This window comes from Myzus persicae, unplaced genomic scaffold (assembly GCF_001856785.1).
Source record: "Myzus persicae strain clone G006 unplaced genomic scaffold, MPER_G0061.0, whole genome shotgun sequence".
NCBI lineage: Eukaryota > Metazoa > Arthropoda > Insecta > Hemiptera > Aphididae > Myzus > Myzus persicae.
Genome location: NW_019101674.1, coordinates 662,823 through 685,874, shown reverse-complemented (window position 1 = coordinate 685,874; position 23,052 = coordinate 662,823). Strand labels below are relative to the sequence as shown.

The 23,052-nt window shown below is 29.8% G+C and overlaps 2 protein-coding genes across 2 annotated transcripts; both read right to left on the bottom strand.

Moving 5' to 3' along the window:
- Positions 1-906: 906 nt before the first annotated feature.
- Positions 907-10,775, bottom strand: LOC111030052. The gene is made up of 3 exons (XM_022309371.1): positions 10,574-10,775; positions 10,073-10,222; positions 907-4,954 (listed from the first exon to the last, which is right to left on the bottom strand). The coding sequence occupies exons 2-3, from the start codon at positions 10,143-10,145 to the stop codon at positions 3,294-3,296; spliced, it is 1,734 nt and encodes a 577-aa protein (XP_022165063.1). The 5' UTR covers positions 10,146-10,222; positions 10,574-10,775; the 3' UTR covers positions 907-3,293.
- Positions 10,776-17,147: 6,372 nt separating this feature from the next.
- On the bottom strand, positions 17,148-22,669 carry LOC111030025 (activating transcription factor 7-interacting protein 2-like). Its single transcript, XM_022309330.1, has 3 exons — positions 21,973-22,669; positions 20,730-21,097; positions 17,148-18,275 (listed from the first exon to the last, which is right to left on the bottom strand). The coding sequence occupies exons 2-3, from the start codon at positions 21,086-21,088 to the stop codon at positions 17,381-17,383; spliced, it is 1,254 nt and encodes a 417-aa protein (XP_022165022.1). The 5' UTR covers positions 21,089-21,097; positions 21,973-22,669; the 3' UTR covers positions 17,148-17,380.
- Between the last annotated feature and the right edge of the window lie 383 nt (positions 22,670-23,052).

The window sequence follows — 23,052 nt, the reverse complement described above, 5'->3', positions numbered from 1 at the left end:
CAAGTTAGGCGTTTGTCAAGTATTATGCCGAGATATTTGGTTTCATTACTGACAGGAATATTCACGTTATTTAATTTAATTAAGGGACAGTTGCCATGGCGAAGGGTAAAAGTAACTTGAGTTGACTTGCTTTCATTTATTTTAATCAACCAGTTTTTATACCAGGTTTCAATTAGGCTAGTATGATGTTGTAGATTGTGTGCCGCTATAGAAATATCATCGCTTGTGGACAATAGGGCTGTGTCGTCAGCAAAGGTGGCTAATAGTGTGTTGGGAGTTTGTGGAATATCGGCAGTGTAAATATTATAAAGATCAGGCGTTAGATCGCTACCTTGGGGCACTCCTGCAGTGATGTTGAATCGAGGCAAAAATGAGTTTCCTTGTCTAACAGTGAAACTTCGATTTTCTAAAAAAGATTTGATAACTAAGAATAATTGAGCTGGCATGAATTTTATCAATTTAAATAGTAGCCCGTCGTGCCAGACCTTATCAAAGGCCTGAGCAACATCCAGGAAGAGTCCAGCACAGTATTGCCTTCTTTCTAAGGCAGAGGATTAGTGGTCCATGAGGTCCAAAAGGTTGGCGACGGCTGATCGAAAAAGTCTTCATTAATATTATAAACTCTCTAAAAAAAATACTAAAATTCATATATTCTCAATAACTGGATTTTTTAGGGACTGATGAAACTTTACATCAGAATCTTTAAGGTTCTTTTTTTTTATAAATTTCAGTTTTCTACTGTACACAAAGACATATTAACAGATTTATTAAAATAAAAGGACAAGGTTCAAATAAATAAAAACTTATAATAAATAAATACAAGAACAAGAACTTACAAATTGTTATTTTATTTAGTGGTAAGAAAAATTATGAATTACTACATAGGTATTATATAAATTTCATATGTATAGAAACGAAATGTATATTATAATAAGTACTATTTATAGATAAACAATAATACAATAAACATGGTTAACATTTAACTTACATCAATGCGCAACTATTCCATCTTAAACCTTGAACCACAGAATGCACGATGCAGATAACAGGCATAGACATAGTATATAAGTACCATAATTCATAAGCGTGATCACAGGGTGGTTAGGTTAGGTTTGTCAAGGCACAGTTGTCCATTTTCTTCAAGGCACACCAAATACCAAATCCCAGCTAAGGCCTATGATTTATAGTACTATAGTGGCAGAGGCAAAATTATTAGGGATTAATTCAGGGTCCCAGGGTGGGATATAAGTTTTTATAATTGTTATAGCGGGAGACAATGCGACCCCCTACATACCTCTATTACTCGTTAAATTTCACATAGGTACTTAGGAACGTCCGATTTTAATTTTTAATATACCTATATATGAATTCTTCGACAAAATATCTATGCTTTTTAGAAGGTCGATTTTCAATTTTAAAGGTCCTTAAAATTAAGATATTTTTTCCAAAAAACATGAAATAATTGCATCACATTTGTAATTATTTTTTGCACATCTGATTTTTAATAAAAAAGAAAAAACGATTCCCCCAAGAGCATACCTAGTCTAAAAGCTTATAAATTCAACAATTTTTTGAAATTACAATCCGACTTCAGGAAGTATGTTAAATTTACTGCTTCTTTTAGTGGTTTTTATAGTTTTCCAAAACAAGAATAATATTTCATTTTTGCGGTGTATTGACATGTGCACGAATTTGCATCCGACGCTGTGAGACATTGTGACAGTGGTTCTCGGAAACATACACTAATAGAGTAAAGTTCATTATTATTATGCTCACACGTAAATATAGACCAAAATATGTTCATGTCATATGAATTGCCTAAATATAACTCCTTAAAGCCGTTTGAAGCTGGTCGTTTCTGCATTTCGATCAACAGCAGAAGAAAAAAAATATACTTCTAGGAGTCCAATTGTAATTTTGAAAAAGTATTTAAATTTCTTATTTTTTTTTCTAAATTATGTAAGAAATGGATTTTTGATTTTTTTTTAGTCACAATAAAGTAAAGGTGAATTTTGAGAAAAAAAAGAAAATTAATTTGGTACTATACGTGATACGTCCGTTTAACCACGGTCTTATATAACACTGTGGTCTATAATAATTAAACAATATAAAAAAATCGAAAATCCATTTCCTACATAACCTAGAAGAGAGAATAAGGAATTCAATATGTTTTCAACTTAAATTCGGGCTGTTGGTAGTGGGTGAATTTTTTTCCCACTTCTCGGGACTTTCATGTTGAAATTTTTTTGATCTCTAAAATATAGTGACGCGTGACAGCGCGTTTGTACGTTTTCCGAGAATTTTAGCCGTAGTTTATATTTAATTACATAAAGTGTTCCTGTGTTCGAGGAACTCGCACACTAATGATCAGTCACTACACACACAGTTACACATCACTCACGAAGTGTATAAATTATTGTCTAAATCCGACCCCTTAAAAATGGTTCACTTTCGACGGCCTTAAAACATGATATACTGGAGCCTCTAAATAATTTGTTTTCATCTATTTTTCATCGGTTGTTAATAAAGATCTTGAGATATTTTATTCCTTATCCCTTTCTTTTGACCATCATATCAACTTTAACGTTAATAGAACGTTGAAAATACTTAGATTCATTAAACGAAACACCAAACGTTTCAAACCTACCTTTTGCTTTCGTTAATTAAATTGTTCACAGCTCCTTACGTGATTGGTAAATTTGGTCAAAATGACAGAAATGTTAAAAGGTACGTTCATCCCATATTTTTATACATAATCAACTTTTTTGAAGTCAAATTTTATATTAATGGTATAAATTACAATATATGTTTTTATAATATCAGGAAGGGGCTACAGTTAACCCCTCCCACAAAAAAAGTCATAGTCGCGCCACTGCTATGTTAATAGAGCAACCATTGGCCATTAACATTATTTTAAAATCTTAAAATATTATACAGCCAATTGCTGACAATAATTGAATTACCTTTCTTTCTTTTTTTTAATAAAATAGGCTTTGAGAGAATACATTTCCCCCCCCCCCCCAATACCCACATACCATAATTAAGCTACTGATCTAAGGTATAAATTTTGTTAAAAAAATATATTGCACATTTAAAAATTATTCTACTTTACAATACATCCTATTTCAATTCAACTGCAGGTGGATCGTTATATCATATCAAAATTACGAAGTCAATATTATAAGAAAAGCGAAATACATTGAATATGGTGTCTAAAAATATGATAAATGGTTTCGTAATTATGCAATTTTTATGACAGGGCTTTGTCTTTACTATCAAATAGTATAATTGGTTTAAAATGTGTATTTAGTTTTTAACAGCCAACACTGAAATGCACTAAAATATAAACACATACTTTTAACCTGATCTTTCGTAAGATTTGCTTGTTTTAAGCTGTCTTCCCTGCACAAAGGTACAAGAAATTCTGCTCCAGGTCGTCCGGTTTTTATAACTGATGAATAAACATTTGTCGGAATAAAATCATTATTTTCCATGGATTCTTCTGTTACTTTCTCAGATGATTTTTTTAATATCAGTGGAATTGTATGAATGGTAGAGTTACCCGTACAGTTTATTTTTCGATAAATAACAAATCTCAGATCGTATAGCTCACCTTTTATAGTTCTAGCAAGACTTAAAATTGGCATAACAAAGTAAGGATAACCAGCACCTTTGCCATATTCTTTTTTTATTTTATTTATGTTTTCACAAAAACGCCGTTTAAAATCTTCGTTTGATTCACCTGTCTTATACGCTATAATTCCTTTACTTTGACCAGTGCCACTAGGTTTGTACAAAGGTTTCATTCCTAGATTTTTGAAATCATCCAATGCTTTCATAATACCATTAATCCCATCTTGTTCGGTAATCCCTCGAAAGTATCTCATTCTATAAGCAGCAAGATCATTATCATTCATGACAGATACTGAAATTAAATCTTCTTCATTACTTTGAAAATTATATGATTTATCAAGACCACAAACATCATAGATAAAACCTCTATCCCGCGCTAAAGTTGGCAACAACTTAGATTCCGTGCTAGCATGAAATTTCTCACGTGCCAAAGCAGTGACATACTTGTCACTACCTTCTTCGTAGCTTATGTTCATAATGTGAACTTTTTTATGGTTGATCTTTTTATTTTCTGTTTTACTAAGGTTTAATGCTGCACGGTCGTTAAGAATTCCATTAATCCGCCGACCAAATAAATATGGCTGACCATTTTCAATATTGCAGCACTCAACAATATCTCTGGTGTAACCCAACAACACCATCGGTTGATCGTCATATTTTTTTATCCCAATTGTAGAATTGGCATACGCACTTTTTATTTCATTGTTATATTCATCTTTGCTTAAAATACCCCTATCAAAATTAACTTTAGCGATGTCAATTTGTTTAAAATAAGGTATTGCAATGTTATCAATTGAATCTACATGGCAAGGATTTGTTACTGAACTTATCTGATTTGCAAATTCATCAATGATAAATAATGTTTCCCATATCATACTGCTATTTGCTGATAAGGGATATTCACCATTTATACGTTCTACTCCTTCACGGCCAGAATTTGATACAATTATCATTGGATACTCTCCGTTTTTTATGCATTCTTCTTTAATTTCATTGGCACAATTTCTAAATGTATTAAGAATTGTTTCTAATTGATTAATAGGCATATTTAGTTTCCCACCAAAACCTGCTCCATTTATTTCCGCACAATTGTAATCTAATTTTATTAAATTTTTACTGTCTTTTATACTATATGCTAAGACATCCGGTGCACAGCATATAAAATCGGATCCTTTCGTGTCAACTGGTAATTCTATTGATGAACATTTTTCAAAAACATCAGCTAATTTTTCATCCTGATTGTTCCTAATTATTGTACGATTGGATATACCATTCAATAATTTTGCAAGTCTAGAGTATTCCTCTATATTCTGAAAGTAATCTGAAAAAATATAAACTACAGTGACATCTTTTCTTTAATTATATTTGTAATGTAAATATTGGAAGTATTATTATGCACTACTAATATGAAAAAAGAGGGTTAGTGGATGTCGCTCTGCTGCACATTAGGTGTCTCGGAAGTCGCTATAATGGATGATATTACATTTGAATTCAATGATATCATATCATTGTATATGAAAAATGATTCTGAGCTGAGACGGTATGTCAGTCTAGGATATATTATATTGTTAGGTATTACTTATTATTAATATGGTAGCCGGTAAGTTGAATTAATATTATTCATAAATTATCAATGATGCTGGAAAAACATCAAATGTTTCTATGTAAAATTGGGCTGTTTTGGAACCGAATTACAATAAAACGACGAACGTTATTCTTTGTGTTAATATTCAATTTTCTCCAAATTGAACTTAGAATGTCTGTAAAAAATAACTGTATTCATATATTTTTTAGATTTCTCAGTTATGGAAAAAACTGCTTAAGTGGAACCTTGTTTTACATTTTCAATCCTTACCTATAAAATTTGAACTACAAAATCATTTTCAATTTTCAACTTGATAAAGATTGTCGAAATTTGAACTTTAAATGCTTATAAAAAAAAATTGTGACAAGGTATTTTTAATATTTTTCAACTGCTATTGAAACAAGTTATCAAGAATCTTGTATTAAATTTTCATGCTTTTTGACAAAACCAATAACATTTTATTGACATTTATAGAAAAAAAAATTAAAACTGAAAATGTCCGTCAACAGCCTAAAACAAGTCAAAATATTTTGAAAATGTTATCATTTTATCAAGTATTTGAATTGATGAAATTATCATTCGCTGTAAATTTCAAGTGTCTACAGTAATTCGTTTTTGAATTACAACAAAATGAGAAAATCGCTACAAGTGAAATGTTGTAGAAACACCCATAAAAAGTTAATTTGACTTTCCGGTAGACATTTTTTTTCTTGATAACCTAACCTTGATAAAGACAGACAAACTTGTATTACATTTTTAAATCTTAGATATAGGTAAATAGAAACATTTTTATCAATTTCTAACTAAATATAATTTACTAATTTTCTTGATTTTTACGTATTTTGTCAAAATTTGAAATTCAGGCGCTCATAAAAAATTATTGTGGACCTACGCTCCACTTTTTCTTAAATTTTCAGTAACAACAACTTATGAGGAGCCTTTTACTGTATTTTCAAGTTTTTTGACTGAGCAAAAAAAATTTTATTTAAAAAAAAAACAAATAATAATCGAAATTTTCATAAGAATTCGATTTTGTAAAAAACCAAGTGCCCGCAAAAATTCACGTTTTTCCTTATTTTTTTTTGTTTTTCCTGTAGCTTTTGAAAACTATTGGGAATTTTAAATTTTGACTTCTCTAATTCACTTTCCTTCCAGAAAAGTTGCTGTCGGAGAAAATCGAAGCACTTTTGCTGCCCTAAACCGTGATGATAGTCACAAAAATAAATGAATATAAAAGCACACATCATTGAAAAATCAATACATTCATCACTCCCCTCAGAATCTAAAATAACAAGACGTATTTTGGAGTCTTTATTATTGTTAACTTTCAGCCCACCAAATTTTCCGTACTTTGCCGCCCTACTTACGAACTGGGCGGCCCTAGACCCAAATTTTTTTTGATCGCTTATTGCCATATAATAAGGTACACCAATTTTTTCTAAATGATACTCCGGTATACAATTAATAGGCGCTTATTTGTGCCAAAATAAACAAGGTATGTTTTTCTGATAGTCCATTTGCGACAAATTTACCTGTGTAAACATTTTACAATAACGACTTGGTTTGAATCATATATTTTAAAGACACGACAAAAACATTTTTAAGAAAATTAAAAATTAAGCAAAGATTACAAATGTTCATTTTAATAAATTGTTTTAAATCATTATCAATAAAACAATATTTTAAAAATAATATCAGTAATACAGTAAAACCTCGATAAGACGGAATCGCATGGGACCATGACATTTTTCCGTCTTGACGGGGTTTCCGTCTTGACGGGGTTTAAAAAAGTTAATTTAATATAATTAAAGATTACATACATATTTATTGTACATTAATATTTTATTTTAATATTTTTTCAAAACGCAGCGACACGAACGTAACGATATATGATTTGATACTGAACCAAGCAACTCAGATAATGTTGTATAGCGTATAGGTACGTATCAATTTTATTAGTTTTTAATGTCATCGTACGCGCTCGTATATCGATAATCTATGGGTAACGACAGTACGAAAATAAATTTATTACACGAAAATCGTGTTATATTTCCGTCTTAGCGAGGGTTTTCATCAACTTTCATTACAAAAACGTGTCCGTTTCCGGCTTGGTGAGGTTTCCGTCTTAGCGGGATAAAATTATATGCAATTTGAAACGGGACCAAAAAAATTTTCCGTAATACCGGGGTTTCCGTCTTACCGAAGTTCCGTTTTAGCGAGGTTTTACTGTACTTATTTTTCCAAACGACAATCAATAATGACTATCTAACATTCTTTTTGATTTTTTGAATCATAAAATATAATAATAGTTGTAGTAGTTTAATAATAGTGGACACTTTTTATAAATTAAAACAAACTAATGTATTTTTGTATTATGTCTTCGACAGCCACACGCTTGCATGTTAAAGTTATATTTTGTCTTACACTAGTTTTGCTGGGCATTTTTCATTTGAACAATTCCACCGTTCAAAATTTTAGAAGTGTACTCCAATATATTTTACCTGACCACAATACAAGGTAGTCATTCGTAAGTCGTAACCTTCATCAGTCTACAATCTTATCTGATATCTCAGATGCTCTGGCACAATTAGAGAACTCGGTTTTACACGTGGTGAATATAAAAAAACCCAACGTCCTATACCACTTTTTTTCTGTTGGACTTATCTTTACTCTACTCCACACCATTTTGATCATCGTAAAACCACATCACGTCAAAATTAATGATTCAACTCAGAGCCATATTTGTCAAGAATAAGGTTACGCTGTTAATAAATTACTGTAATCACTCGCCCAGGTGTGTAAAATGTATAAAAAATTCAAACAGTGCGTTGCACCAAAGATTTTAGCCCCCCGGCTAAATGCACTGTATGCTTTGGCGATCATACAGCCCCCTTCAAGGAGGGTTCCACTCTCAAGAAATGGATCAAATCAAAAATAAAACCAAACATTGCAGATCCTCAAATTTGAGAGATTCGCACTCGTCTCTTGGCACTAAACCTAATGCTGGCCTATATGATGGTGTGCTAACCTAAGCGCATCTCTCTAGTCTCTACCCTCAAAAAATAATTCCAAGAAAATATTCAGCTGCCTTGCAAAAATAAAAACCTCATTAAGCCCTCTACTTTCCCTCTCATCGTCCCTATAAATAAACTCATAAAGAATTCCCAATAACCTATGAATAAAAAACCTAAATCTACATCATGTCTATTATATAAGATTATATTATGTACACTACTATTTATTAATATTTATAGTTGGTACATATATTTTAATTTTTGTGAACCGCTCATTTATCTCTTATTGAGTCTTATCATATATTATAATTGTTGAGATATAGTATAGTTTTATACTTAACTAATACAAACATTATTTTTAATACCTGATAAATATCTATAGCCATTTCCCCCTCTTTTGCATTTCGTAATCTTAAATTTTTATTAATTATACAAATTATAACAAACAAAATACAGACGAAAATATTAAGTATGTAGTGTAACGTAACAATTATCTGATAAAATCACACTGCGATCGTTTTTATTCGATGATTTGACGAATAACGATATCTAGTATGGAGTACCTACATCGCCGTATAGTGCAGCATAACAAAACTGATATAAAACTTGTCTACTCAATTATAAACTAAACTTTAAAATCGATGGACCTATTATATAAATCCCGTCCTACCTTTTTACATACAAAAGACGCAACACTTTTATTGAGCTTAACAAATCTGCAGGATTGCTCCCGTTTAACCTTTTTAATTACAAAAAAACACAACTTGATTGCTCTCAATGAAATATAGGTACCTACTGTCCAACTACAAACATTTTTCAATACACTATTTAAAAATGTAGTCGAAGTGGTAAACTGAAAATTGAAGTTAGAAGTTCGAGTTAAATAAATAACTCAAAAATAATCGCAATGTTTCGTAAATTTTATAGGGCATATAAATTACTTTTATAAAAATTTTACGAATTTTCTAACATCAGTATATTTTACTATTGAAAGTTTTGTAAAAAGTGCTCTCAAAAACACTGAGTTCAGGGGCTCAAGATTTGATTTAGGGGGCCTGTTTATAGCACTAAACAGGAAGTGAAATGCACGTTTGCTAAGCAAATCCTGTAAGTGCTAGTATACGGGTGGTATATGTAAGTATGTTACTTATGTAGGAGAGTCGTGTGGATATAAATAAAAATAAGGCAGGCAAGTGATTTACCGCTTTGCTATAACAATAACGTGTTATTTAGCTGTGGGTCACTGAAATTGATGTGTTAAATTTGATTCAATGATATAAAATGAAAAAGTCATTGAATACGAAAAATAGAAAAACGATTCAGATTGAAGACGGTCTATCGTCTGTCAACCTTAGTGGAATAGACACGTTTTTCTGGGGGGGGGGGGGGAAGTATATTTATGATAACAAGTTAAACTTTTTATTTCATATTTGTTTTATTTACCTACACCTATTATATAATGTCTTAACTAATATAAAAAAAAATTTAAAAGGGAAACTCCGTTTCGGGTCTCTTAAATTTGTTATTTCTTTGACGTGTCCCTGGTTTGTATATGGAGTATAAGGACCCCGTAAAGCATTTATGGAAATATTAATCCGTACGTAATTGTCAAGCTCTATTTTTCTTTACAGGTCCCAGGGCTGTTTTGAGAATTGTTGTGGCCTTCGTATTTCGTTACAGGGCCCTTTAAAAAAATTAATACAGGGGCCTTTCGTGTGCCAGGCTGACACTGCGTAAACGCCAAACGCCAAACGGCTAACACAAATCACCATGTGAAGCGGTAAAAATAACGCACTTCCTACAAAGTACAAAGACGGATAGGTAGTAGGTACCTACTCACCTGGTAGCATTTCTGCTCCGTTGATGCCACGACGAACCACTGTTAACCGCTGTCTGGTGAGCGGTGGTGCCATGGTTACTGCTCTTGTTAGTCCGTGCGTAGGTTAGGTTAGGTAAATAGTGTGAGTGTGAGTAAAGTGTCGAGACTTATCTAAATACATTTATATAAATAAGAATATTAATCATCTATCATTTTATCTAGATATAAATCTAAGCATTATTTTAAATGAAAACTTTAGTCATCTACTGTAAATGTTTGTAATTTATCTAAATATTTTTATAGGTATGTTTGTAGAAATTATTTTAATACATTTTAACACTCTAACTGCCAAGCCTAATTCTATGATTAATCTGTGTGCACTTTGTTAGTCAAATGCACAAATGTATGCAGTAATCCCTCGTTATCCGCGGAGGTTAGGTTCCAGCAAAGTTGCGCGGATATATAAACCGCGGATAACGAGACCATAAAGCAATGTAAAATGGGAAGTTAGGTTTTACTTACCACTTACGTACAATTTTTAATTTTTATTATTTTGTACATAAGTATGGTACTAAATTAAATAGTAATACAACCGTACACGTGTCACGCACTAATATCAACCAACAACTGAACAATTTTAAGATATAACAAATTAACCGTACATATTAAGGTATGTAGGAGGGATTACGAGGGATTACTGTATACTAAACTTCTAATTCTTGGTACTACTAACTTCTATACTACCATATTATAGAAGTCTGTGGTAAATTCATAGATAATATATATTATCTATGGGCTATGGCCCTATGGGTAAATTAATGTGACTGACAATAAGGTTATCTTGCCATGCCACGGTGAAAACGTGTTATCACGCTAAGAGGTACCACTAAATATTTCAGAACGATGACCTTGTATTGAAATGGAGTTTAGATTATTGCCCTTCCCATCCTCTCTTATTATACCTATTACCAGTATTACCTATTCATACATTCTAGTTAGGTCAGACTAATAAAATCCAATATGTTCAAAGCGTTTATTTTTTAATTTTTTTATAAATTCCCCTTAACTATTATCAAAACCAACTGACAATATCCCATCTATCGTGTAACTATCATCGCTACAATTAAATAACATTATCTGTTTTATTATTAACTAAATATAACTTGCTAATTCCCGTGATTTTTACAAATTTTCAAAATTCTAAGTTTTGCGTTTGGCTCATAAAAAATGATTGTGGATTTACGCTCAATTTTTTTTAATTTCCATTAACAACAACTTACATGGAACCTTGTATTACATTTACAATTTTTTTGACTGAGCAAACAGTTTTTTATCTACTTAAATTTAAAAAAAAAACAAATAATAATCGAAAATTTCATAATTCTTATGAATAGTTCAACACAAATCAAAATATGTTGAAAATTGTATAGTGTATAGAAAATGCTTACACACGCATTCAGTGAAAATTTCATGTATTTACGATATTTTTTTTTTTAGAGTTCAAAAACATCAAAAACAAAAATCGATTTTGTGAAAAAAATGGGTATCTGTAAAATTTCCCATTTTTCCTGTCGCTTTTGAAAACTATTGGTAATTTAAAATTTTGACTTTATTTAAAACTTATCCGAATGCCCTAACTAGAATCACTTGCCTGCCAGAAAAGTTGCTGTTGAAGAAAATCGAAGTACTTTTACTGCAAGAAACCGTGATGTCAGACAAAAAATAAATAAATAAATAAATATAAAAATACACATCCTTGTTAAATCAATACATACATCGCTCTGCTCAGAATCTAAAATATATATATTAGGTCAATTTTTGACTTCGAGTTGTAATTTGCGTCCCGGGGTTGTATTTGGGTTAGTAGTCAATAACATTACAATAAGTATTAGGTCATTAGGATGAGTAGAATTGAGTTCGCTGTCTAATCTGGTGTGGAACGATTTTTAACTATTTGTGGTCAAAGAAAAGGAAGCTGAACACTCGCCACTCGGACCACATTTTTAATAGTAATGCTGGTATAGATAATATGTTCAATGTTTTGGTATTTACTAATTTCGATATTATCAATGTGTCAGATATTTTTGTTTAAATTTAAATTACACAACGGTATACGGTACATCAGTAAACCGATTTTAGTCAGCTGTTTAAAAATTTAGCTATTCGTATTACCTTTTTCGACGGAAGCCGTTTGAGATGCGCCGAAAAAGTAATCTAATTGATGATTTATTCGATAAGATTATAAACATCGAACGAACTCAAAACTATATAGGTAATAGGTATATCATAGAAGCTTTAGTAGTCAATATACGATACACTTACAAGTCAACTCATATTTGAATATATTTGTTTAATTTACTTCTTAAGACAAATTTTCACCTATTTTGTGTAGTATAAAAAATGAATAAATAATAATTAATAACTAGTATAGTAATATTTTAAAATTAACTTTTTTTCGCTCATCTAAGTACATATTTTGGTCATTTTTGAAGTTCACTCTTTAGAGTTTTTAGGCCATTTTTGCATATTTTTTTTTAGTGCTTTTTTGTGTATTTCTTAGGTCATTCAAATCCTATCTCTATACTTATAATACTTTAAGGCAAGAAAAACAGAAAAAACAGTTTTATTAATGACAATTAACAACACAAATACTATACGACTCGAGTATAGAGTACTTGTTCAATGGAAGTATTTGTACGCGATTCGTAAATTCCTAAACAGAGTATAAAAAAAAACCTAACCCAAATTTTATGCACAGTGCACACACGACACATGGCACATTAATATAATGCTGAATGCACAAATACAACTATATTCAAATCAATCAAATCGAATGATGTGCATTGCACGATGATTGACGATCAACACCAAAATGGTCGGTTTTCAATTTTTATTAAGTTTTTATAATGTTCTTTCTCGTAGATGACAGTGACGATCAACGGCGACAAGACATATTGTTATCGGCGACTTTCGGCGTTATCCATAATTATATTCATTTATAATGGTACAATAATAATGCTATTTGGTTTCGACTATTTGAACTATATCATGCGTTTTTTTCTCGGGAAATAGTTATACGTCGACAACCATCGTCATTCGTCAAGACAACTGGTAAAGCTATACGTATTGTATACACATAGCCGATAGCCATTAATGATTTATTAAATATATACCTAAGGTATCAATGGTAATTGGTAGTAAATATCAAACATATTACCTGATAATAACAGTAACAATAATCAATTTGTCTCATCAGCTTATATTTGTACAATTATAAATTGTATTTTGTTTTATTTTTTCATTAGATAAAGACTTGACATTTTCGACAGTGATGAACTTCATTTCCTACAATCTGCAAAGAAGTTTCACCTCATCGGCGAGTCCTATTGCAACACGGTACGATTATTCGTGTATAATTGAACATTTTATCAATATTTCAGATTTTTAGTGTATACTTGGTTGTTCTTTAATGCATACAAATCAGCGCTCTAAAAATCACAGTACACATATTTCAAATATTTTTCATAACATTTTCTGCCATGAGGCGAATTAATACGTACTTGAGATCTACAATGGAGCAAGATAGATTTAGTAATTTATCGATGTTGAATATTGAAAAAGATGTAGAAATGGATCCTTAGATAATTTTGGAACAATTCACAGCCATAAACAAAAGAAAAATTAATCTTATATAAATATGTAATATGTTAATAACTATTTTACGATGCATATAAATAAAATATATAATTAAAAGTAAATGTTGATATTAATGGTGTTTAAATTTTAAGATGATGGATCGGAGGGTGTGGGGGTACAGCCCCCCACGGGTTACTTTTGGTATAATATTGAGGTGGGGCTATAGCCCCCCCTAAGATTTTGTGCTAGTTGCGCCACTGCATATTTGGTATGACAAGCGGCCGCTATACTGTACAACAATAATTTTTTTACAAGTTAAGTTTTATAATATTTAACATAATTTTTCTGATAGTTATAAACTCATTTTGATGACCATAGCAGGAGTGGCTTCGAGAGGGGGGCTAAAGCCTCCACAAGCCCGGATTTCTAAAAAATTGTGTATTGTTAGTCACAAAATTACAGAAAAACATATTATAATATCGAAAGTTTTCTGAAAATTATGACTTCCCCCGACCACCCGACCATGTCTCTGGAGCACCTCTATACCCCGTAGATAGCATATCATAAGACTGATGCACACGAATATGTGAAGTCTTGTACAAATGAAGTGTCAACTTATTTAAAATTATGTACTAGAGTGGTTTATACGGTTTATACGGTCAATACGGAATTTTTCTATGGTCCCGGCCGGCACGTTCATATAGTTTTACATAGACGCTCGACCTCAATAAAACGGAACCTTCATAACGCGGAAACGGAACGATTTCGTAAGTCCCATGCAAGTAAAAGCCTGGCATAAACCGGAAAAATGACACTTGCGTATCAAATCTAAACCAAAAATCAGGTATGAAATATATAGATATGCCGATATGCGTATGTACAATGTACATCGTTAAATAGTGATCGACAAAGAAGATAAAATTGTTCTATAGGTACATATTAACATATTCGTACAATATATTATGTACATTGTACATACAATGCATTATCGCATTATTATTATGTATTATCGCATCTTAAACGATACGAAATTTTTTCTTTGTAACTGTGAAACAGTCGTACGTACTGCACTTTTAGTTTTATTTCATCTCCCGTTCATCGCATTAAATATTAAAATGCCAAAATATAAGTGTCTTTCATTAAATGAAAAATATCAACTGATCGATGTACAAAAGGTCATTCAGTAAAACAATTACAAAATATATTTAATTGTGGAAAAACTCAGGTTTACGATACTCTTAAAAATCAAAATAGAATTAAAGAAGAATGGTTAAAAGGTTATTTTAGTTTAAATTTTATGAATTATAAAACCTATATTTTAGTTTAATTTTAATGAATTACATTGTTTAAAATAATAATTTGAAAAATATTCTTTGGTATTTATTTGAATTGAATAATCCGGAATTTTTCCGTTTTATTGAATAAAGCAGAAAACCGCTTAAAGTGGAATTTTTTGTTGGTCCTATGCGATTTCGCTTTAGACAGTTTTCACTGTATAGTATGAATACTTATTCTACAAATTTAAGAGAAGAAGCTTATCTACAGGTATAGCCGTATAGGCCATGTATAAGGGACGATTTTCGATATTTAATGTAGCTCTAAGACTTGTGATATTTTACTTCTTATAGTCACAGATTAACTTCTCTTCTCGTTTTTTTATTCTAGACCCCCTCAATAAACTGTGTTATCGGAAAATAAATACACAAGTTAATTTTCATAGCAATTTTCCAATCTATTGAAACCCCTTGAGAAACTCTTATTTCTATGGAAAATGTTAGAAACGTGAAGTTCCTAATGAGTAATGACGAACTTCCGAGTAACTTAAAAGTTTATGATCATATTGGCAGAAAAAATGTATCAATATTAAAATAAACTGTTTTAAATAAAAACTCACCATTGAGTGAGTTTAATGATTTAAATAATATTAAAGTGTTATAATATTTTCTATTGATTAAAAACGAAAACCACAAGTTTGTCATATAATTTCAAAAACTTGAGATAAAATCATTTAATTCCATAATATGTTCAATCTAATGGATAGAATTTTGCAAATTTTACCTGCATTACATTACATTATTTTTCTAATATTATTGCCAACCGCGAATCAGTCGTTCATCGATTTATGAATTATTATGAAATTTCAAGTATTTTTGTTGTATCCGTAGGCTTGCAGACATTATTAAATCATTTTAATTTAATTTTGAGGAATTAGTTAACATCAATTAGACCTAAATATTTAATTTACTAAGAAAAAATTAAACTAATCAACACAATTTTTATAATTTTTATTAAAAAATGTCTAGTAACCATCTAATAAATCTCTCCAAAAATATTTAAAATTTCATAATAATTCATAAAATTCTAGAATGATTGTTGAAAAATTCAATTTTGATTTTAGAGCTATGGTAAAAAAAAAAGGACCAAATTGACTTTAAAAAATTCGGTCTATCTGAATTTGGTATTCAAAACATCTGTTTCTATTAAAAAATGCAAGTTGTATTGCGCATGCACACACGGAAAGATCTAAAAATGTCAAAATTATCAAGAAATTTGTTTTTATGTATTCCCTATCTCCTCTCGAAAACTGCATATCAATCTGACGTCACTGGACAGAATTATCTAGTGTTACCCTTAAAAAGAAACACACTGTATCATATAATATTGAATCTTATAAATAAATTAAAAACAAAAACTTATCCACCATCGATCCCAAAGTTCACAACTTGGGGTGAAAATATTATGAATAAAAGTGACACTTTATTTGTACCCATGGACTAGCCTTAACGGGGAAACCACGATAAAAAAAATGGGCCATGTGTAATACCTCACGCAATCAAACAGACTTCGATATTCCAATGTTGTCGTTTTTGAGCAAAGGTGGTGAGGAAATTTGCACACAACTACCTGTTTGATAAATAAATTACAATTTTTATTTAATTTTTTTATGTATGTTATAAAGCCAATAACATCGATGTAAACATCACCTATGTATAATTATTATTGATTTTGTACACTGTGTTAACTCACGTGGTGGAGAGTTTACTTAAATAAAGTTGTGATAAATATGTAAAACAATTCTTAATTTTTCTTGAATGGTTTATCTTTTCCCAGCCAGAATTTGATTACAACTCTGCTCCTGGTTATTCATCAGGCATGCTCACCCTTTTTTCATCCATGATGCAGTTATTCAAGATCCAACTTTTGAAATTTTTAAATGCACTTGAAACCATATTTCCAAATTCTTGAGATTTTTTGTACCACCTAAGGAGAGCCTATGATGATAGAAACTTCTATTTTTCACATAGAATCCACTTTTTTACTGTAAATTATTTTGTCAATAATTTCCCTTAATATATTGATGTATTGAATTCAAAATTCGGTGTAGTTTTTCACTTATTTAAGTGATTGTATTAATGAAAATAGTCCTTAAAAGTGGTATTACAAAAGTAAAAAGTTCACGTAATATGTAAAATTATATATATTTTATTATATTTGAACCATAGATATCAGTAGACAAAAGTTTACAGTCAAACAAATTCAACAAGTCTTATAGTTTAGAGGTAGTTAAAAAAAAATGTAGGTAGGTACTCATTATTGAGAAAAAATTATTGTCTTACAATACTTAACAAATTGGCAAATAATTAAGTTACAACAAAAAGTTTACATACAAAAAACTTATTGTAAATTGATAACCTAAACCTTAGTTTTTAGTAAAGCAAAAGGTGCACGTCTGTTGTGAACATCCACAGCTCTCAGAGCAAAATAGTAAACATATCCTAAATCAAATACTTCTAGTTCACAAGCCATAGGCAAAATATCTGCTTCTATACAGCCTTTTTTTTTCCACATTGAGGCTTCTGGAGGTTTATCTGTTTCTTGGCATACAAAAAGTTCATACAGTTTTATTTCTGCTGTCTGGTAAGTCACATTCAAGTTCCAAGTTAATGTAACTTTATTTCCTGAAGTTTTGATTGTCATATTAGGAATTGGTGGCACGTTTTTCCATGACGGTTGATTATTATGTGGTGGTATTAAGGGATAAGGTGGTGGATACTTTAAACTTGAAGACTTAATGAGTAAATTATGATTATGCTTCTTGGGAACTTCTAATTTCTTTACTGAATTACAATTTAACAAATTTGTAGTATTTGATTTTTTGTTTTTTATATCTTTACACTCATTTAAACACATTTTTTTTTCAACAGGTTCCTTATTTACAGCCTTATTAGGAACTATATCATCAACAACCATCGTCTTTGATTTTGGCCCAGGTTTCCGTTTACGTATAGTTGTGGATAAACGTTCTCCATTACTTAAAGTTTTACTGGCTTCAGTATTCATGGGAAGTTCTTTATTATTATCATTGGTTTTGAAATCTTGTTTAGAAACAATTGTTTTCGATTTTGGACCTGGCTTATATTTAGCCTTCAAGTCTTGGGTTTCATTATCTAAATCGATAATAATTTCATCTTGAGTTTGTATTGCTTTGTTTTTTGACGTATCAGCCGTTATGACGATAGGGTCATCTTCACTATCTGATATGGTAAATACTTGACATTCCGTAAAAGAATCCTTATGATTGTTGGCCCTAAAAAATAGTTACGTTAATTACTATTTAGTAACTATAATATTATACATTGATTTATGGGATAGGTGCACTAAACAATTTGTTTATAAGTATGATAAATCTAATAAACAAGTGGAGTTACATTTAAATCCATAATTACCAACATAAATATTATAAGGAAAATTGTTCAATATTTGTATTAAATTAAAATTAATTAACATTTTAAAAAGAGAGAAAGTAGGTAACCATTCATGTAGTACCAAATGTACCTCAAGTCAGTCACTGTAAAGCATGTGTTAAATTTGAATCCAATGATAAATCATTAAGTACGAAAAAAGATTTGGATCAAAAGCAAACCGCCTTTTCGGTCTGTCCGCCTATATTACTAAGTATATTCGATGATATATTGCTATTAATTTAATTTATATTACTATTACTAAACAGTAGGTTGAATCAATTATTAGCGAAAAATCTTGCATTTGAAAATGTCATTGTGAGAATAAAATATAACAATAAATGTTTAAAGTTTCAAGTACCTAAGAATAAAATTTTTAAATTACAACAAAATAACTTAAATTGCAGTTATTAGCTTGAATTTATATATTTTGAGCTTTGTTGGTTATAATATGAACTACTTATGAGAAATCTTGTATTAATTTAAATACTTATATAAAAAAAAAACATGCCTATATATTTTTAAATAGCTATAACAATTTATGAGGAACCTTGAATTAAATTTTCAAATCTTGGGTATGATGTATGAATATTAAAAAATGTATAACTTTCAACTGCAAAGTAATTAGCTAATTTTGTATTATCGACAAATTTTGTCTACATTTTCACATTAAGCTTATAAAAAAATAATGTGACTATGTATTCACATTTCATGGAACTTTTTAATAGTAAATGCACAACTTAAGAAGAACTTCCTATTAAATTTTCAAGTTTTTAGAGGCAGCAAAAAATTATAATGATATTTAAAGAAAAAAATTGAAAATGTCTTTAAACAAGAGTCATCGATTTAATCATCTATATAAAATTTATTGACACATCTGATGAAAAATGCATGAATCCAAGATTTTCAAAAAAAAAAAAATTGATTTTATCAATCTAACTGGGTGCATAAAAAAAAATTGTTTTCAAATATTTGGAAAACTTGGAATTTTTACTAATGACTAACCAAACTACCAACTAAATTCAATTTGCTACCAGAAAACCGAAAATCAAGTAGAAAATCGAAGCATTTTTTGTTTTTTTAATAACCCAAAAGGTGATCACTAGGGAACAAATTTTAATTTAAATAAATATTTTAATCTAGTCTTAGCATCCGAAAGTTTTTGATATCTGTATATGTTGCATTTAATTTTAAATAATCTGATGTTAGTATTATTTTAAATATTTTAAAATATTTTAGAATAATAACAATTTTTTATAAATAAATACATAAAAAGTATGTAATATTGTAGAATTTTTGTGTACATTTTAAATATTTTACAAATAAATATACCCATTATGTATTATAAAAGAATTTCCGTTTTTATTTTAGTATTTTACGACACGATTAAGTCTCTGTACTGTACGCCTTTGACATCAAGTCATCAAATAATAACAATTCAATATCTTATCTTAGTAGTTGATAGTAGGTACTAAAATTTCTTATTTCAGTATATATGCGTTCGCTTTGTGATCAGTATTCATATGAGCGTTATTCGATCACGTTATTTTTGTATTGTGTTCAATTTAAATTGAAAAATATACTGGAAAAAACCCAGGATTTAATGCCGTTATGTCGATAAGGAACATACTATAAAACAAAACTCCAAAGTTTTCAGTATAATACAGATTAAAAGAATTAATGTGTACGAAATATGCACCTATCATGTCTGTTGATGTGGAGAGATCATTTAGCCGTTATAAAGCAATGCTAAGATCGGATCGTCGTCACTTTAAATTTGAAAATTTCAAGTTAAATTTTCTAACTAGTTTCCTCATGAAGACTATGATTCAGAATAAAGTTTTTTTATTTGCATTATTTTGTATTATATATTATTATTTTTTTTTTAATAAATTCTATCTTATTTTCAATTTAAATATTATACATTTATAAATAAATATTTATTAAGTAATAAACAAATATATATATTTAAATATTTTTAATTTTATGTTAAATTAAAATTTGTTCCCTAGTGATAACTGTCAGGAAAAAAAACACATACATCATTGTAAGATTAATACTTAGGTGGTACTGTTGATGGACGGTTTTCCCCCCTCAAGTCATTCAAGTCATGTATTATACTACCTTATTATCAAATTTACTTATTGTACTACTTGTTGTATAGATTATAAATATTGCATTAAAAAAAAAAAGAAGATTAATGCATTCATTGGTCCAAATCTAATTTGGTTGAATATCAACTAATTATTTAAATACAAATTACTTAATACTTTTAATATATTTTTTTATAAAAATCTTACATTTTTACATTTGTTGAAATGTTAACATTTTGACTAACTGAAGTAGACATACACCTCGGTGGTTGAGCAAACTTATCAGTTTCTAAATTTCTCTTAAAGCGGTGTATAATGCTACGAAGAATATTGGCTTGGTTTTCCAATTCTTTATATTTTGTTTTCCAACTCTGAACATTTACCAAATCATTCAGGTCAATAATATTATTTTCATTAGCCTCTTTTTTCAATATATAGTTGGTGATTTCTCGTTCTAATATATCATTGAAGGTTGATAGTGGAAGTTGAATTACACTGCCATCTAATTCGATAGATATTTGAGGTTTTTGTTCTATGTTGACTTGTTCTGACTCTTTGTTATTCATTTTTTTTTACTACAAATTAAAAATACAATACTAGATTAGCCAATAAAAATACAAATGTGGAAAACAAATAGGTAATATACTAATATGCTGCATGATAATAAATAATAGCTAGATAATGGTAAAGGGGGAAATGTATCTATTCTGTATTCTTGTAATAAAATGTAACTGAACCATACACCAGTAAGCAGGAAATACAATACTAATATTTGTATCATTTTTATAATATTTTTACTTCTATAAAAGATTTAGGGATCTAGTTCCCAGAAATATTCTGTAAATTAAATTACCCCACTATCGTGACACACTATTACACAAAATTGATTTGATTGGTCACAAACATATTGATATTTAAATAGTATATTAGATATACGTATACCTATTATATCATTAGCAATAGTAATTATTTATTTCCATAAGGTTACAGGTAGGTTCACAACATCATCTATAATTCAATGGAAAACATGTCCAACGGAAAAAAACATGTATGATAGGTTTATATAACTGATATAAGTATTAGCTAGGTGCATAGTTTCATCAACCAATAAATCATGAGGTAAAGACCTAATGGCACCTGAGTGCAGTGGAGTGACAAACAGGGATTTATGACTCTTAGGCATCATGAACATTTTTATGGTAGGTGGGGTGGTTGGATACATTATGGTAACCAATAACATAAAACAAAATTTTTAATATTTACATAATTTTTAATATATCATACATTATATTTAGGAGATAGAGAGTAGTTAATTACTGAAATATATACTATGCACCATGGTTTGGTAATGTTCACTGCCTGCCTAAGTGTAAGAATTGAATTAAATTTTGTACAGCAAAACAATATACCTTTCTAGACAATAATAATATTATATTATTTATTTATTTACCTCAATGACTGTCTGAGACCATGACAATAATGAAAACCACTGTCCGATAGAGATGTGCCGCAGAATGAGCCATACAGACAGGTACCAACTACTCAGTGCTCACAGATCATTTCGACCACCACAGCATTATCATAATAATATATCATCAATAATAATTATCATCACTGCAGTGAATTTAAGTGGAAATAGCAACTGTGCATCTAAACATTAAACGCCATAGAAAATATATAAACTCTAACAATATACATAGCATGTCATGGAGGATCGTTAGAGTTTTGAGCAAGGTATTTCTCTACAACTCCACAGTCGTGGTAGGCAGATTTTTTAGAATCTTTTCTATGGAGGTAAGCCGGTGATTGGTCAGTGAAAAGACCTTGGTTTTGAAATATTATGATTTCCAGATGTCTGAAATTCGAGATGTACAAAAAGAAACATAACCAATAAATTATTCGCTCGCATCCAAATTCCATAGAACTATAGAGATTTATCATCTATATGTTATATTCACGGTTTAAGATAGAATGGTCAAATTAAATAAATACATATAAAAAGTATACAGGGTATCCCGAGAGGATTTATTTTTATTACTCAAACGTCTCAAACATTTGCGGTCACAGACATTTTGATATGTTTATGATTGCGATATCTCCCGAGATAATAGTTATATCATACATCTGTTTTTTTTTTGTTTGACTCACAGAGACAAGGACAACATTTATTTTTAATTCAATTAAATTTTTTGGTAAAAAGTTAAGTTATTTTTGAAATAGATAATTGAATATAATATCCATCTGTTGAGTTTATTTTTCAGAAAATGTTGACCTTTCAGCATTTCATTTTTTATTAATTTCATGATTTTTAATCATTTTTTTAGTTTATAAGTAAAACGGAAAGTCGGCAACTAACCGGTTTTTGTCCAGACGGAGTCAATTTACGCCTAAATGGGTATATCCTCAAGGGTCACCCTGTATAATATGGAATTATTAGGCGGCGATCTATACAATCGTAGAACCATGATAGAAATAATTTCGTCATGCGTAGAACAATCCCACGGTCAGTCATAGAGTAATTACCATAATA

Bases quoted from the DNA above. Each gene is read 5' to 3' on its own strand.
- LOC111030052 (XM_022309371.1), bottom strand. From the start codon at position 10,145: ATGGCACCACCGCTCACCAGACAGCGGTTAACAGTGGTTCGTCGTGGC. The intron at 4,955-10,072 runs GTGAGTAGGTAC...ATATTTTTTCAG, and splicing joins CGGAGCAGAAATGCTACCAG to ATTACTTTCAGAATATAGAG.
- LOC111030025 (XM_022309330.1), bottom strand. From the start codon at position 21,088: ATGAATAACAAAGAGTCAGAACAAGTCAACATAGAACAAAAACCTCAA. The intron at 18,276-20,729 runs GTAAGATTTTTA...ACTATTTTTTAG, and splicing joins ATTTCAACAAATGTAAAAAT to GGCCAACAATCATAAGGATT.